The following is an 18,355-nucleotide window of genomic DNA, read 5'->3' on the forward strand; positions in this document are numbered from 1 at the left end:
CATAACCTTCTTGTGTTAGTTGATAGAAGCAAACATATTGCGTAGATGTAGCAAATATGATGACTGTAGGTTATTCTAAGAAAAGTTGGCCGTAAGTTCACCGTAAGAAACAATTGTCATGACTCGTCATGACATAACTCGTTTATTAACTTAAGAATTTCATAATTGCTTGCACTTTATTCACATCTTAGGTTCTACAACAGCTAACCAATATTTTGTTGATATTTGTTGATAAGGTCAATATTAGAGCACTTTTAGATCGTATGTATAAGAGGATGGTATTCTGCAAAAAAAGTCATTGTACAAAATGCTCATATATTAAAGTTGTAACCAACACTTCACGGACTCAACATACCACCTCCATCATCAGCTTTAAAGTAATAACCGCTTTGAAAATTCATAATCATCAGCCTCATTAATGGTTGTGGATCCACATAGAAGTCCTTTGATCTACAGTTCTAGGTATGATATAAAACTTGTACTTAGAAACATAAACAAAAAGGGCACACATGAAATTACTAATGAAAGAGGACTAATAATCATTCCAGTGACAGTAATGAAAACCATACTTCTTGCAAGTATCACGGTCACGCAATGAGATATTTATAAAGTAAGAGGAGTATTACCTCCTGAATCTACTAACGACTGACTACGCTGTAAATACTTTTAAATAGAGCTTCTGAAATTAAATATCCCCAGTGGTATAGATGGTTCCAGTATGTATTGTTAAAGAGAGAGAGCATAGTAACCAATAATTACATTACTAACGATGTAAAGAATATAACTTTCATGTTAACCTTAAATCGACAAGCAATATCGATCATTTTACGGAAACGATGTTATAGTCAATGTAACTGACCAGTTTGTAGTAGGTGGGAGATGTGAAAATTTTTTAGTGTGTCATAATAAATACGCCCACAAAATTCTTCTTTGATTTTTAAAGTAACTGATCTGCAGTGTCGATGATTTCATTTTAATCAGTTCAATATTAGCGCAGTTATCGAGTAATGATAATGAAATTCATAATTTATAATTATTGAGGCAATTAGGCAGAAACTGTTCAACTGCAAAAAAATAACACTGGAAAAACATACTACCTTTGAAGGTAAACTGAAGTGTGCAACTGGCATATGTCCATACAAGCACGACGCGATTTTGCTTTCCCTAAGTATTGACCATTGTACTTCAAGTCAAAATACAAGCTAACTCAAAGAATTTATTTTAATTTTTGCACTTCCCTTACTGGTTTGTTCTAATTATGCATTCAGCTTAAGAACGAATTAATTTAATTGTCATTCTGGTCAATATGTAAATCGGCACGAAGAAATTCTGCAATGAGTTTAGTATAAAAGCTTTCGGCAGCTGAAGAAAATTAAATCAGTTTGCTTTCGAAACTTGACCAAACACAACACAAATCACTCAAGATGAAAGTAAGTTGCAGATACCCTTGGAGATAGTTTACATACGTTTATAATCCTTGTGTAATTTCAGTTCGCTATTGTCTTTATGCTCCTCGCTTTGGCCTTCACTGCTCACGCTTCAGTCATTGGCGCTCCTTTGGCTGTTGCTGGTGTTGGTGTTGGTGTTGGTGTCGTTGGTGTGCCCGCCGCCGTTGCTGTTATACCACCAGCTGCTATTCCAGCTGCAGTCAATATAGTGTCAGCCCCACTCCTGGCTAAGGGGATACACGGTTAGATTTCATACTTTAATTTTAAGGACACGTTTTTTTATATTAGTAATACAACAAGGATTAAATGTCGACATTGAATTATCCGCTGACAACAGCAAAAACAAAAGTTAAATAGTTTGTTTAAATGTAAAAAAAAAATTAAAACAATAAATAAAAAAAATTAATAATTAATAAAGTTCTTCATTAATTTTATCACTAAATGGTAAGGGAGAATCAGAAATAATATCAACATAGCAACAGAACTGGAACGACCTAAGCTGCTGTATCACAATTAACTATAGTATATAATCGTACTATAATATAATGTTGTGTGTAATCATTAAATGATTCAACTTATCTTTTTTTCTCGCCCCCTCTTGGATATAATCAGGTTTCTAACAGAAACCTTAATATTCTTATTTGAACACCTTTAGTTAGCTTTCTTAAATCGTTAAATTGAAAATCTCTCAAGGAGTTAATCATTTGTCTGTACAAAGCTGTCAATGGTATAATAAGGGTTCAGTCGTTTCTTCTAAGCAGCTTCTAAAAAAGTCACAACTCGTGGAGCTACTCTAATTGTATAGAAACCCATTAAAGCCACTACTTCTTAATCTTATAAGACTCTTTGCTCTATTAGTTATTCAATGTCCAATATTATAACTGTCTTTTCTAACAAACTTTGTGAAAGGAAGGAATTATGACATCCATCTTACAAATTTTGGTACCTACCTGCTCTAAAATATTCAGCAAAATAACTGTAGGCCAGAATCTTAATTAAATGATCGGTGCTTGCTATATTCATCTCATTTCGAGATAGATGTCACGACATTTCTACGCTTGTACTCGTAAGCGATTTGATTAAAGTTTAGTAGTTACCTGAACTGTAGGCAACGATATGTCGTATTATATCTTATCATTTTAACTGCCTTACAGATGACTTTAGCTTTAGCTTCGAAAACATTACTTAAATCTGGTCATCTACATCTAAATTACGTATTGAATGTATATCGGAATACAGCACCGAAATATATATCGTCCATATATTTCTGGATTGACTTGCTGCTATCTGTTAGAAGGGAGTTTCGTTCTAGCCTATAAGATATTAAAGTTTCGTTTATATTATCAAAACTTATGGTATAAATGATATAGTTAAAATGCGTTTTTATATTGTTGCATAATTACGGGATAGATTAAAATTCACTACTATTCACTATCTATTTTAGCTACAAAGTCGAGGACGGCATGTCGATTTTTATTCTCCAAATCTAGAAATTCCAGTTCAATTTAAGTTGAAAGTGATTTTAAAAAAGTGCAAAATCCTTTGAAGAATCTAGCGATTGCTACTGTAGAATAAATACGTTAACGTTGCTGGAGAGGTATCAGAACTCCAGATGTACCAGATTTATTAGATCAAGGTACCTGACTGTCTCCCTAAAGCTCTGATTCATGTGAAATCAAAAAGGGTTCGACTCTACCATCTTTATGAGAAGGTTTCCTCTTATTCTGATATCAAAAACGGCAGTGAGTGAAGCATTTATAGCAAATTAAGTGCAAGCGTACTATCGAAGTAAGGAATTCAATTCAACTCAGACTGCAGATACTGTAGAGAAGAAATAGAAACTGCATCCCATGTGCTTGGGTAGTGTTCGGCACTGATGTACCGGAAGGAAGAAACACCTAGGAGGGCGTTTCATGGATCATAAAGATTCAAGGCTAGGGCTCTTACTGTCTTTCATTAAAGAAATTGGACTTGGAGAAATACTCTAACCCAAGTAAGGGGAACAATAGATCTTTTAGGTCGCAGTGCATAATCCCTTCTTTTAATAATAATAATAAGTGCAAGCGTATCATTTTAAATGGAAAAAATGTTCTTATATGCCTGCGTCGTAGTTTTTTCTTTATGGAATTAGCATTATGAGATAAACGAAATGTTTAAGCTCTTACCTTTTAAACGAAGAAGTCATTATTGGATGTAACTAATAACTTCAACGTTATTGCAGATCTTGCTCAACCCATAAATAAATGTTTTGAGATAAATGAGTACTTCACCATATATTGTAGCTTTGAAACCGTCTGTCCATCCTTTGTTACAGGCGATTATTACTGAAAATCTTTTATTATTAATATAATATATACTTCAGGAGAAGACTTTAAATAAAATCGGAAAAATTATATACCATAAGTTAATCTAAATATTTTAATAACAATAAAGTCAAAAGATTAAATGTGAACGATTATTTTGATGAAGATAGAAATCGGAAAAATTATAAACCATAAGTTGGATGATTAAATTTAAACGATTCTTCTGATGAAGGCAATCCAATTACTATTATTATTAGGGAATGTGGCACTACGACAGTCGAGTCTCTTCCAGTTGAGCCCCCTTCTGGATTTAGAGTACGTCTCTAAGCCCTGTTGCGTCAATAAAAAGTAGTATAGATTTTACTTTATAGAGTTTTAATATAAGGAAGCCCAATAGGATAACATCTTTATTTTCAATAAAAATCAATTAAATTTAATTGATGTAATTGATGTATCTGTGTTCATACACAGATACATTATATGCACAGAAAGATTGAATATAATATGCTTAGCTCATATTTTACATAGTAAAATTTTTTCTAAATAAAGCCTGCGGTATTATACCACTTATATATATATTAGTTCCCATATATCCTTTGAGGAGTAAAGAAGCACAATTAGATTCTTCCATTCCGTTTAATTGGATGCAACTGCCTTCCCTTCTCTGCAGGTTTTAGCAGTCCTAGCAGCTTTGAGCCCAAATTGTATGCGCCATGTATTATTATCAAGTGTGATAACAGCAACCTATGGGTGTAAACCTTAAATCAAACAGTAGTAATTTTAGTAATAAATGTTGAAAAGCATTTATTTGCAATCGACTCAAACCGAAGCTAAAAACTAGAAATATATAAAGTGTTCAGTGCAACTAACAGTGTTCAGCTCTAAATTGGTAAATATTTGGTAAATTAAGGAAAGTCATATGTCAAAAAAGGATAGTTGTCTACTATGAAAATGCGAAATAGGACTTTTCAGCTTAAACAAGTAAATTTTTGAACTAAAATTTATAGTTATCCGTCACACTTAAGGCGACTACACACAGGTATACGAGTATCTGTCAAACTGATATTGCCAACTACATGAAATTCATACGAATGACAGCTGTTTATGTCATTTACAAGCCACCACAAGCATTTGCGTCTAAGTTTTATAGAACAAAACTTATTCGAAATGCAATTCAAAGATTGTAATTTGATTGTGTTATGCTTGACCGGAAAATCACAACTAGATATTGTTCGTGAGGTCAAACCCTTCAAAATTTATAAAATGATTATTTATTATTTATTTACCATAAATTGTTATTGTAGTACAGATAGCGTTGCCTAACGTTGTGGTGGTAGACGAAAAAAAACAACAACACCACCTGAAATGGTTCGGAAAGTGAAACCTCGACTTAAATGAAAACCACGTCGTAGTGGTAATCAAATTGCAAAGAACCGAATATATCTCAGCGAAACATATGACACATATTCCAAAACAAGCTCAAGGTAAAGCTATAGAAGTTGCAAAAGGCACAAGATCTTACACCAATGAAACAAAAAGTTGGACTCGAAAGAGCAAAGGAGTTATGCTTGCACAAACTTGGCGAATTGCCAAACATTGGGTTCTCTGATGAGAAAAAATTTGAGGAGTTCACTGACGAGTTCACAAACTCTGAAAATGATCGTGTTTACTCAACTGAACTCACTGCCGAATATTTGAGAATACGAATACTCACTCGAAGTAATTTTCCATCTCAAGTAATGATATGGGCAGCTGCGACCGCCGATGAATGCTATCCAATCGTTTTCATCGAGCCTGGTGAACCATGTGAACCAAGAATGGTTAAAAAATCATATTCCACACTTCATTTCGTCCACACAATGGCCTTCGAATTCCTCAAATGCATTCCCCAGATGGGACGTGGTTAGTGCCCCATTGTCCACCTAAGTGCCCTCTACTCCCAACTGCCGTTTCCAACACTTTTTTCGTTGGTATGTCGTCATTTATCCAACAAACCTTGATAATGAGATTAAATTGGGGCACCCTAACCTGTTTTATATTAAACCTATTTCAAGGGCTTCTACATTTTCTGCAAACTCGTATATTGAGTTGGGCAATAGCAACATTGCACACAAGATTCATATAGTTTCTGACTTCAATTGTAGTCTTTACGTAATCAAATGTAATTAAAATCTGACATGCGCCAACGAGTTTCGATAACGAAAACTTAGATGGAAATCACAGAATGCAAGGTCAAAGCCAAGAACTCGTGCGCAAGCGCAGCGATTACAAGTGTAAGTACACAAAGCGACCGCCTAATCTAGTTTAAAGTGTTTTATAATTAATTTATGGAAATTAAAATTTATTGGCGCTACAGAACCACTTAACAGCAGCGTAAGTTTCCGCACTTTTCTTGAGATATGCAAAACACTACAGAAGCTGAGAAACAGTCGCTTGCTCTGAATTAGTTCTGGAGCAGTTTTCAGTTGACCGCAATCTACTTTCTGCTATAAAAGTTTGAGCCAGTCTTGTTGTTATCATTAGTAAGGTTCTTAGTTTCAAACCGTTAAGAAAGTAAACAAATTCTATCAATCAAAATGAAGGTAAGACAAAAAATGAATCTAAACTTAAAGTTCCAGATATTTTAATTAAATTTTTTGTGAATATTTGGTATAGTGCGTCTTTGCCGTTGTCCTTCTTGCCTTGGCCCTTGGTGTGCAATCATCAGTTTTGCCACTCGGTCTTGGTTTAGCACATGGTCCTTTAGTGCTCTCTGGTACACCACCAGCCACAGTTGCCGTGCAAGCTTCGGTCGCTTCAGTACCCGTTGTTTCAACTGCTATACAAGCTTCCGTCGCATCCGTACCTGTAGTATCAGCTGCCGTTCATGCTGCCCCAGCTGTTGTTGCCGCCGCTCCAGCAATTGTTGCCGCAGCACCAGCCATTTCAGTTGCTGCTGCTCCAGCAGTCATTGCCGCAGCTCCAGCCATTTCAGTTGCTGCTGCTCCAGCAGTCGTTGCCGCTGCTCCAGCCATTTCAGTTGCTGCTGCTCCAGCTGTTGTCGCAGCTGCTCCAGCTGTTGTCGCACCTGCTGCCGTTGCTGTGGTACCCGCTGCTGGCACATATGTCGCTAAGACTCGTGGCGCTGTCCATGTCGCACCATTGGCTGGACATCTCAGCTCTGCTGCTTCCGTTAATCTACAACCCGCGCCTGGCACACACTAAGTTGAATGCGAAATTTTTAATTTATTTGTGTGCAATGTAGACGAATGATGATGGCCTGACCGCATTTTCAATTGACTCCAGCTGCATGTGAAATTTAGTTATAACTTAAAACTTAAAGTTGCAACACAAAAACAAAATTACATATAAGATTTAATTTTAAACTTATTTTCTTTTCTTTAAATTTTTCTTTTTCGTTTCCTTTTTGAGTTTATTTCTATCATTCTTTGTGATATTGGTTCGCCACATTTATGCTCATTACATTCATATCTGCATTTATGTGATTTATCCTTACGCTCTTCTAAGTCACGAATTCTATCTATTTATCTGTCCTTTCATTATAATAGTTTCCGATCTTTAAGACAAGCATTTGAAAACATTCTTAAAGACGAAGAGACTCCCTATCCTCATGTTGTCAACTAAGATACTTTGAATAAAAATAAAATAAATATATTTTTGTGATAATCATTATTTTATTATAAACAAAAGTAGTAGCTGTTATAGTTTACATTGATTTGTCAAAATTACTTTCAATATCTTTCTTTTTAGCCTAAGTAGACCATTAATTATGATACTTAACAATTCCTCTAACATCACTTAATTTTGATGAAATGATATTAGAGCCGAATTAGTTCAAAATAATGCGGAAGAAATCAATATTGCCTGAGAGTGTATGATGTAGTACATATGCATGTGTTATTTGTTGAACATCACCGACCTCATTGCCCTTTTTAATTCTAGATTTAATATAAGTTATAATTGCTCTTATTATAATTCAAGTATATTCACAAAAACATTGTTTGATAATTCTTTTTTTTTTATTAGCAAGAATAGGTGGACCTTTTCAATTCTGACAGATTACTTTTTTATTCCCCTCTTCGAATTGAGCTAACATTAGGGTATAAAAGCTCGCAAGGTGTTTTTTGTATTATTACAGAAGGTTACGACGTGCTGCAACTAGAATAAATCTGCATAGCCTGAGGTCTTACCTTATATATTTAGGATATTAATAAATATTTGATATTCCACTATGTACTATATACAGTGCTGTACTGTATTCTTTACATTTAAACTCGGTTGTAGTTTGAAGTGAGGAGATTGCTTCGGTTCATAGAAATCTTTTTGCGTTTTCTTTTCATAAGCATTTCATCTTTCATTATTGATTATTTTCCATTCTACAAGGGCTTTTCACTTATCCTTTGATCCTTTGATTTGATGGTTTTGAAAAAATTAAGTTCACCTATCACTATTTTAGTTCTAATTAAATCTGATAACAAAAAGTACTTCCTGTTAATCAACTGCGGTGCTGTGATTCCATCAACATATACCATATTTCATAACTAAACATTGAAAGTAGTAAGAAACTTTCTAGATCAATTAGAAAATGCCTAAACAGACAAAACAATTTATTGTAGAGACTCAATGAAGAATCTCTTTGTTAATAGAAGTCAGAATAGAAGTTAATAGAAGTTAGAAATTTGAATAATGATAAACTGTAATAATATCCCATTTGGAGTGTCCGAGAAGAGAATTCTTTAAAATATCTGTGGTTTTGTATAGATATGGGATATGTTTTGAAACTGGCTATTAAATAGTCGAACCAGAAGTATCTTATGAAGTTTTAAGATATTTAAATGAAAAACTTTTATTTTTCAGCGATTTTTATTTGTAAAGATCATTTTCAAAACAGAAATATCATGTCATATAACAAAAGCATATATAATAATAAAATAGCAGGTTGTATGTACAGCAGATAATATAAAGAATTTGCTTTTGTAATTATCAACATTGCGTCGGCAGGCACGTTCCCTTTTCACTCTACGCTAAGAGTGAGATAATTATCATGAATAGATTACATTATGATAACAAACTAAAATGCTAAGAATATAAAATAATTAATGTCATATATCATATATATGAATAATTAAAATTATATTAATTATTAAAATTAAAATTATCATATATATTAAGAAAAGTATATATTAAAATTTATCATATATATTTGAGTTTTAAAATATTTCAAACTTCGGATGAGTAACAATAAAAAATATAGTCAATGTAATTTAGGGCCATTTATGAAAAACAAGTTTAGATAAATATTACAAAAGCTTTATAAGACATTAATCCTCAATACATATGATTATTTTTGCAATAATAATTCTTATTAAAACTATATACCAATAATATAGGAATATAATTATAGCGTTGTTTTCATAATTTTATGGCAGAGCCATTAAAATAATAATATATCATAAAAGAGACAGATGGTATACGAATTTTAATGAAATTTAATGTCAAATTTTAATGTTTTAATGTTACATCGAATCTCTACTTTGTCAAGTTTCCATTTGTATCTGGACCAGGTCTTCCTCGAGAACCAACCACTAAAATCATTCAATTAAAGTTATTTTTATCATAACTCTATACACGTGTATACTTATTAGTTTAATATGGTGGTGATCTCTTTGAAAGAAGTGGCACAATAATGTTTCAAGAATTGATTGAACGTAAGATTTCAAGCTCAAACCAGTAGTCTATAAATAGCCCTAACAATTTAATATAATATGTATATTAAACTATGTTCAATAAGTAAAAAATTATAATGATAAAAGGAATTGGAAAAAATCTTGCAGGTTCAATAGAGATACATTGAGGTACATTTGACGTAATTAGGATGATTTATCACTAAAACCATTTGCCAATTAAATAAATTAATAAAAAGTTAGCAGCAAAAGTTTGTAGAATATATTCTTATCGCTTTTATATACCTTTTATAGTTGTTGAACATTTTTTTATAAGGGAGAAAGTTAAGAGACTTCAATGTGACAGTAAAAGATTTATATACATATATATATGTATATATATATAATAAATGAATATATTAATAATGTAATAATGCATTGAAAAACAAAGAAGTAGGCATTTTATTCTACTCTTATTAAAATCGGTGACTATCTGACATTAAATAGGTTTAAAAATTAAGGGACATATGCAGCTTACCTAAGTAGATTTTTATATAATCATTAGAATCAATTATGTTTCACATAAAATTGCTCTTACGTTGAAAAGATAAACTATATATTTTAAAATTACTCATCAATCAATCCCAAGATCCATGTTTCTTCAGGATATAATTGACTTTTTACTATGAAAGCAAACTTAGCAGAAACTAATTTATATTCTATTGCCAGTAGAGAGTAAATGAGTTTTGGTTTCTTTGGTAGAAAACTGAAAAGATGTGCTGAAAAACTACACTATTAACAGATAATAACCGTATATGGAATGATCAACTTATAACACTGAATTTAAAGATTGTAAAATAGGTTGTATTCTCAACTGTACTCATAAAATTATTTCGCGTCCCGTCTATATCATATGTATATATAAACACTTTAATAATGTAATAATCTCTTAAGCAATTTTAGTCAATTACTTTCAGGTTAATACAAATTCTTAAATTAATATAAAAATTAAGAAATGTTTGTCAATGTTTGATGCAATATTTATTAGAGAGCAATTTTAAGGACTTAAATACCCACTGGCCTTACCATAAAAAAAATTTATTAGATGGAAATTTAATCGCTAAGTGCTTAGATATAATGTGTTTGGTAAGTTGACCCTTTACAAGAAGTCGTAAAGATTTGCGACAACAGAAACGCATGATGCAATATTTCAATAGAGTTAAACCATGTTCACATAGTTGCCATAACTAATTGCTTGCAGACCATAAAGACAACAACAACGGCATTAAGATTGGTAAGTTGACACATTTCTGCTTTCTAATTTCACACATAAGGTACTACAGATCTCTGCAGTATGCAAATTAGTTCTCCTAAGCTAATTACTATTGGTTTAGGGTATAAAAGGTCTTGTCAACAAGAAAGAAGTTATCAGTTCAATTTCTTAACTCAGAAACTAAACAGACACATATCAAAATGAAAGTAAGCATTATAAGCTAATTTCCAAAAGGATTAAATAAAAGCGTTTTATCCTAGTGACTTACTGCCACTACTACTACATCAAAACTTCTAGATTGGACAAATATCTAATTGCTTTGTTCTTTTTTTCAGTTCGTCATTGTCTTCATGCTTATTGCTTTGGCTTTCAGTGCCTCTGCTTCAGTTATTGCTGCCGGCCCATTGGGTCTTGGAGGTATTGGTCTTGGTGTTGGCCTTGGTGTTCCAGTTGCTGGTGTAGCCGGTGTTGGAGTTCCACTCTTGGGCAAAGGTGCAATCCTTGGTTGAATAGATTCCTTGTATCATCAATGTTCGATGTAGCAGTTAAAACAATAGCAACAATGAAAAATCGCATATCTCAGAATTGTTTATATATGCAACAAAAAAAAAAATTAATAAAAATTTAAAAAATTATACTTCATTGTTTTTGGATGGAGGTAAAGATAAACATGTTAAAATAATATTAAAAAAAATTGGGTTTTGAAGACAATGTAGTCGTTCAAGATGTCAGAATATTAATAGCTACAGCCTTTGTGATTGTTTCAAAAAGTAAAAGATTTCTGCAAATGCTGCTACTACAAAATTAACTATTCAGAATGGAAAAAAGTGAGTAAATTAAATTTATTAAAGAAATAACACTATTTCATTATTCAAAAAGGATAATAACCCCGTAGGATAAGTAAAGGCAAAATTGTACATAGCATTCGAGAAAGGTGTCTTACATCTTTGTAACTCAAAGTATATGACCCTCCCATTAGCTGAAGTTTGATAATTGCTAAGAAATGTCAGTTGTGCCGGATTATTAAATACGTGAAAAAAGACTTCCAATTATTATCAGATAGTTGAAGCAAGTGGGTTTCAAGGAACTTTATTAAGATCTCAACAAAAACGTATAGACCGGTGCTCCTAGAAAAAAATTTATGGAGACACCAATGGCGACTAAACCTTTTGCTTTTTCATTCCTATTTATATTGCTATGCAGGAAACTTAGATGAATGTAATGTCAGCGGCTTGGCTTAGAATTTCAATTTCCATTAAACATTCTCTGACTACATTTTTTGATGAAAGATTATAGAGCATTAAATACCGCATTGACTTGTCTTCGATAATAATCAATAAAAGCCATGTTATTCAAAGAGTCATGGTCAAGTCAAATTTAAAATTGTTGATGATAAAAATGTAAATTAAGAAAATGAGGATGAGAGAAAGAGAAATTTCGGTTTACGCTGGTCGATATAGTGTTGCTCAGTAATAACTGTCAGAATTTTCACTTATTAGAAGTAAATATGTGTATTTTTTTATGGATATGTTGGCATATCTAAAAGTAGGAAATTGATAATTGTTATATGAATGAGTCTCTGTATAACAGCTGAAAAGAAATGGAACTAGGGAGCTACATATGCTGAGCAAAAGTGCCATTCGACTTGTTACAGGGTTTCTCACTGGGCGTTGCGGAGTTAAAAAACATCTATAGAACCTAGGTATTACTAGAGACAATAGTTGCAGACTTTGTTGCGAAGAAGAGTAAACAGTAGAACACATTCTGTGTCACTGTGATAGTCTCGTCAGACTCAGACTTCTGTACTTATCCATTGCCTACCCATTTATAATGGAATTAGGCAACATCTCTCCAAAGGACATAGTGGCGTTCTCAACTACTACTTGTCTATGGAACTACAGTGGGTATGTCACAATAACTCTCAAAGGATGTAGTGACATGGTGACAAGTTGCCAACCTGTTTTAAAATCTAATATAATCTAATGTCTGCGCATCACGTGTGTATTGTACTATTAAGCAATTTTTTAATTTAAATAATTATAAAATTAATTATAAGTTACCTATTAAATTATTTCTGTATAATATTTTAATTAAATAATTATTAAATACTAATTTTAAGCAAATGTATATACATACAGCATCAACTATTCATTAAATAATCAAAAATTATGTAAATTTTAATGATTAAATTGCGGAAAATGACTCACTCACTTGCAACAATCAGTGTTTCCTACCAAGTGCATTTAATACACAACATCCCTGAACTTGTACGTTCAATGCGTGTACAGACGTAAATTCAAAGCGTAACACAACAACATCACCCATACATAAGACACAACAGACACAACCGCAACAGCAAACACAAATTTCTTAATTGATTTTACAGCTTCAAATAGAAAAAAAAAAACAAAATTGTTTGGTTTTTTTTTGCATACAATTTAGACCAACATAACATTAACAACAGCAACAACAAAAACAAGCGTATAAAAGCTTTCGCACGATCGCATTGAATGCATGCATAAATCATAGATATGCGTGCTTGCGTCAACCAATTTCAATTGGTCTGCTGCCGGCCACCATTGCGCGACTGGGCACGCGACTTTACATTGCAGACACACATTTAAAAAAAAATCCAAAAACACTAATAAACTCAATTTGAGCATTGAACTTTTTGTAGGTCAGAATTACTTGTACATTGGAAGCGACAATTGTGCGTAAACTTGAACTTGAACGATCATTTGTGTGTGACGTAGCTAAGTTGACAAGCTAAGTTTGTACTAAAAGTGCTGCACTTGACTTATGCACACACACATTCATATGTATGTATGTTGCACATTGCCAGACTGTAGTTCACGACTGTAGTCGTTTGAGTATTAAAATTTTACATATGCGTTTACGCAAAGCAATTGCAGACAAAATTTGAAAAAACAACAATAACAATAAGGAAAAAGAAAAAGAAAATGACTCAAAAAGTTGTTGTACGAGCTTTAGTTTTGGTGTTGTTTATTAATGTATGTATGCTTGTGTGCGTGTTCTATGTGTTTTTATGCATTTGATTAGAGAATAAAATTGTTTTTGCTTTCAACTTTATATTCAAATTTTTATGCCTCTACACTGTAAAGGAACATTAATTTTTTTTTTTGTAATTTTGTTTGTTTTTTTTTTGGTGTTTAATAGTTTATTTTATTTGCCGTTAAATATGGAAATTTAATATTTTTAATATTAGTTACGTATATACGTATGTATGTACAAGTATGTATATATGTACACAATTATAATTTATTTAATATTGCATTGCTTACATTTGATTTTTGAGTTTTTGATATTGAAGAGATCTTAGTCTGAACCTCTTTAGTAGAGCTATGAACCAATAATATTTTATTTAGCCATAGATTTTCTTTAGTCAATCACTTTAGTCATAACAACAACAAACATGTTTTGTTTTGTTCGCTTATGTATGCCTATGTGACGTCAATTAGTTATTTTCGTTTACTCATTAGCGCAATTTCAAATAATGTTTATGGGTTTAAATAGGGTTTAATTTGTAATTAAAAGAAACTTAATTAAGTAGAGTTTAGTAGACTTATACGCATTATTTGGCATGTATCGACACAAAAGTGCGTTGTTACTTAAAATTTTTATTTAAATAAAAACAAAAGAAAATAAAAGGAAAATAAATTGCAAAATTTCCTGAGAGTTGCATTTATTATATTCTAATTTAATTATATTAATTAAAGGTAATATAATTAAACAGAATATTATTGAAATCTAATAATTAAAAATAAAAATATAATTAATTAATTCAATTATTCTACAACTGGTTTATGATTTCGTTCTAATATAAACACAGTAAGTAAATTTGTTAATAAAACTTTCACAGCAAGTTCATATAATTCCAGATAAATATGTAAACATAAAAGTTGGTTAAGTTAAGATGCGCCGACTCTGAGCTTCAAATTGGGCAGGGCACGAGTTCGATTCCTGGTGCTTGCAGTATCAAAAAAAACTATTTATTAATCATTAAATACAAGAATTATTTCCAAGACCACTTATAATGGGTATTAGGCAATACTCAAAACAACAGTATGATCAATCAAAAATACAATTAATTAAAATAATATAAAATGAATTTTTGTTGTTGTTGTTCACTACTATTCGAAAAAGCTCCTTCTAAAGTTTTTTTTAAAAAACAACATCACATGTTTAACTTAATTGTAATGATTAAATAAAGTTAAGGATCTCTTATTTTTCATTTTGTACTGCTGCGGCTATTGTTAGCTCGGTGACATATGGTACTTCTAAAAAAATCCCTTAGTGCACTTTATTGCTGTAATTGTTCGATAGTCTGTGGGAATTCCAATATACCAAAATGTAGAGACTTTGTATTTTATTACAACTGAACTAACAGAAATGCGACGAAAATTCAATTATAAATATTGTAAGGACTATTAATTCTGTCATTTGAAGTTCTTTGTTTTCGTCTAATCAAAATTTGTCTTAAATTAAAGCACACAAGAACTATGTTGTCATATTCTCTTCTGCTTTCCCATCTAGTTTGCCATTGGTGTTGTATACAAAATATTCTGCAACGTTGCTAGATTTAATAATGCTACCACGATTGTTAGAAAATGAACATTTAAGAACGAAAGTCTATTATCGGTAATTGTACGCTATTTCGCAGGCACATGGCATTACAACTCCATATGGTAGGTAGGTAGGTTGGAATGACGGCCTTGTTTTCAAAAAGCCCACTTGAGCTCCAATGATGGCCCATTGTGGTGCCATAAGAAGAGCAATGGTACGTACATAGATTTAAACCAGTATACAGCCAACACCGAGAAAGGTAACGACTCGCTCATTAGGTAAAGGAAAACTAATCAATATTTTAAGTGTTGCTGAATCACTTAGTAAATTATTATTTATTATTAACAATTAATTTCTTTTTTGCGGTCCTTATTACCACAATTTTAATATAAGAATTTAATAAAATTTCTTACTAGATATTAGCAATAGATGAAAACTTTTCTACTCAATTCATTTCTTAAGTCCATATTTCGCTAGAAAAAATGTGAGCACAAACATACAATGCAAGTGTTTTAAAAAAATATATATTGTGTCAAGGTACATAACACTAGAAATGTTTGGTAATCTCAATTAAAACCTTTTACCCTTTTTTTCTAAGATCAACTTAAATTGACAGGTAAATAAATCAAATATTGTGGCTCCTTCGGTACTACATTTAAAATTACAACAAATGGAATTTAATTAAAACGTCGCAATTAATCGGAACTGTATGTGCAAGCGATCAGAACACAACAAAACAGTTTGGCAGCTCTACATATACTACATATACACACATCCGCATAGGTATCCATAACAGGGCGTTGACAATTTGAAAACAAGACCCCAAAGCTAAGCAAAGTATTACGTTGCTACCGGTGTGAACATGTCATAAGATTAATACACGTTCTTACATACATATGTACAATTCTTACATACAATGTGCATATAATGCATATAATATACAAGTACACGTCTATTTATAATTATTTATCAATTTCAATTATTTACTGCTGAATGGCATATGGCACAACTGGTGCAGCACCCATGGCACAATGCAGCCAGTCCAATGGATTGGTGCCAAAGCAGCGCTAGCAGATTGCCTTGATCAATACCAACAATTAAGTTAAATATGAAATTTTCAAATAAAAATAATTGAAGTTTAAACGTTTATGGCAGTTTTATTTCATATAATGTATTTGACCACAAAAACAACAACAAAACAAAGTACGAAAGTGAATTAAAATTTCAAATTAAAAATTCATCCTTAAACTGATCACATACTTGTACTTGCTGAACTTCAAGAGAACTCGTACTGGAATTAGAACTGAAACTAACACTAGAACTAGAGCTCCAGCTCAAGCTCAAGCTCGAGCTCGAACTGTAACTATTTCAAATATGTTTTAATCATTTTAAATAGAATTTAGTTTTTATTGAATTTTTTGTGTTATTTTTGTATTTTAATAACTTCAGCATTCATGTGAGGTAAATCGCAAAAAGTGGTATCTTGGATTTGCCCACGATAGACACGCCTTTGCACGTTCCGCAGAGATCATATTTCAAATTTTATTAACTGAAACTGAATTAATATTTTTCATTTTTGTTATGAATTTTTGTAAATTGAGTTAACTTTATGCTGTGACTATGGAATCATTTAATATCATTTAATATACGAGATGTTGGCAATGATCTTGCGACCGGTTCCAAATCAAATATGACACTAGCAAGTGTTGCTGCTGCAGTTGTGGCACCAACAAGTACCAACCTTAGAGACATAGCTTAACAAAATGTTCACCAGCACTCTTCCAACATGAAGGGACATTGCTTTTGGTAGAGCAGATATCCATTCCCATACCCAGTCATTCGCAGATAAACTAAACGCTGTTATTCTATGCAGCGTTTACGTTCAGAAACACAAGAGTCCAGCCTTCAGCTGCCAGAAATGTCCACATGATCTCTGATCCAATATAACAATATATCATTTTAGCTGTGATTTTAACTCCAGCCTAACTAAATACAACAATAACAGGTGAGGCTTGGTGGGGTCAAGTGAGTTATTGGTACGATAATTGTAATTGTAATAAATAACAACAGCTTTTACTATCACAGAAATTGATCGTATTTCTTCTGAACACATGTTCAGTTACTAACTTACTCCGCATTTTACCATATTAAGCTTTGATATGTTAATTTGTTGTAATTCAAATTCATTTTAATCCAACCAATTATTACTACAATATTTACACTTCAAATTGACTTTCCGTTAAGATCAATTATTTCATTCATATTAAGATTAATTCAACTTTAGCTTTCTTGCCACTTAAAACCGCAATTATCATTAAGCTGCTGTTAGGCTATTACGAGTTTACTATCTATTTAATCTAACTTTTCGATTTAAGTGACTGAAAGCAATTAAATATTATTATGGATAGGTTGTCCTTAAATCATTTCTGACATAAGTTCAACTAAAGTCTTGCTAAAATTGTGGAACGATTAAAATTAACCATGACAAGTCGGAATAAGAGATATACAGGGTAATTTGTTTTGTGATTTCAGAACTAACTGTAAATGAAACACACATTATTGAGATTTTGATCTCATTTTGATTGCATTGTTAGGATGAAACAATACTTAATCTCTTCGTAAGTTCTGACTTTGTATCTAAATTGAAGTACTTTGAAATTCTTACTTTCAATAAATGCCAATAAATAAATGCTGGGAATGGGGAGTCGAATCATAATTGATAACTTGAAATCACACCAAACACAGCATCACTAACAATTCAGGTCTTTCACAGTTTTTTGCGCTTCATCCTATTAACTAACACTATATTCATATAGCAGCATTACAAGTAATCGACTTTTCGTCGCTTGTATCAGAGATTTCACAAATGGACTAATTTTATTCCTTTTCCATACTGATTCACAGATAAAAATTAGATTCATCTTTCATATCGAGCTTATTTTTCTAATGAACTTTATGTAGGTAAATGATTCAAAATGATAGCACCATCATTAGTCAGATTTCTTGAACCTTATCGAGGAATCGTAAGACAATTGGTCTAACAGAGGGAGAAATAGCTTTAATTATCAAATTCCTGCAATAAGA

The 18,355-nt window shown here is 32.0% G+C and overlaps 1 protein-coding gene across 1 annotated transcript; it reads left to right on the plus strand.

The window, feature by feature from the left end:
* The first annotated feature begins 6,222 nt into the window (after positions 1–6,222).
* LOC119662329 (cuticle protein 16.5-like) lies at positions 6,223–7,412 on the plus strand. The gene is made up of 2 exons (XM_038071930.1): positions 6,223–6,333; positions 6,407–7,412. Exons 1-2 carry the CDS (start codon positions 6,328–6,330, stop codon positions 6,953–6,955), a joined length of 555 nt encoding a protein of 184 aa, XP_037927858.1. The 5' UTR covers positions 6,223–6,327; the 3' UTR covers positions 6,956–7,412.
* The last annotated feature ends 10,943 nt before the right edge of the window (positions 7,413–18,355 follow it).

Source organism: Teleopsis dalmanni, chromosome X, assembly GCF_002237135.1.
Source record: "Teleopsis dalmanni isolate 2A chromosome X, ASM223713v2, whole genome shotgun sequence".
Taxonomy (NCBI): Eukaryota; Metazoa; Arthropoda; class Insecta; order Diptera; family Diopsidae; genus Teleopsis; species Teleopsis dalmanni.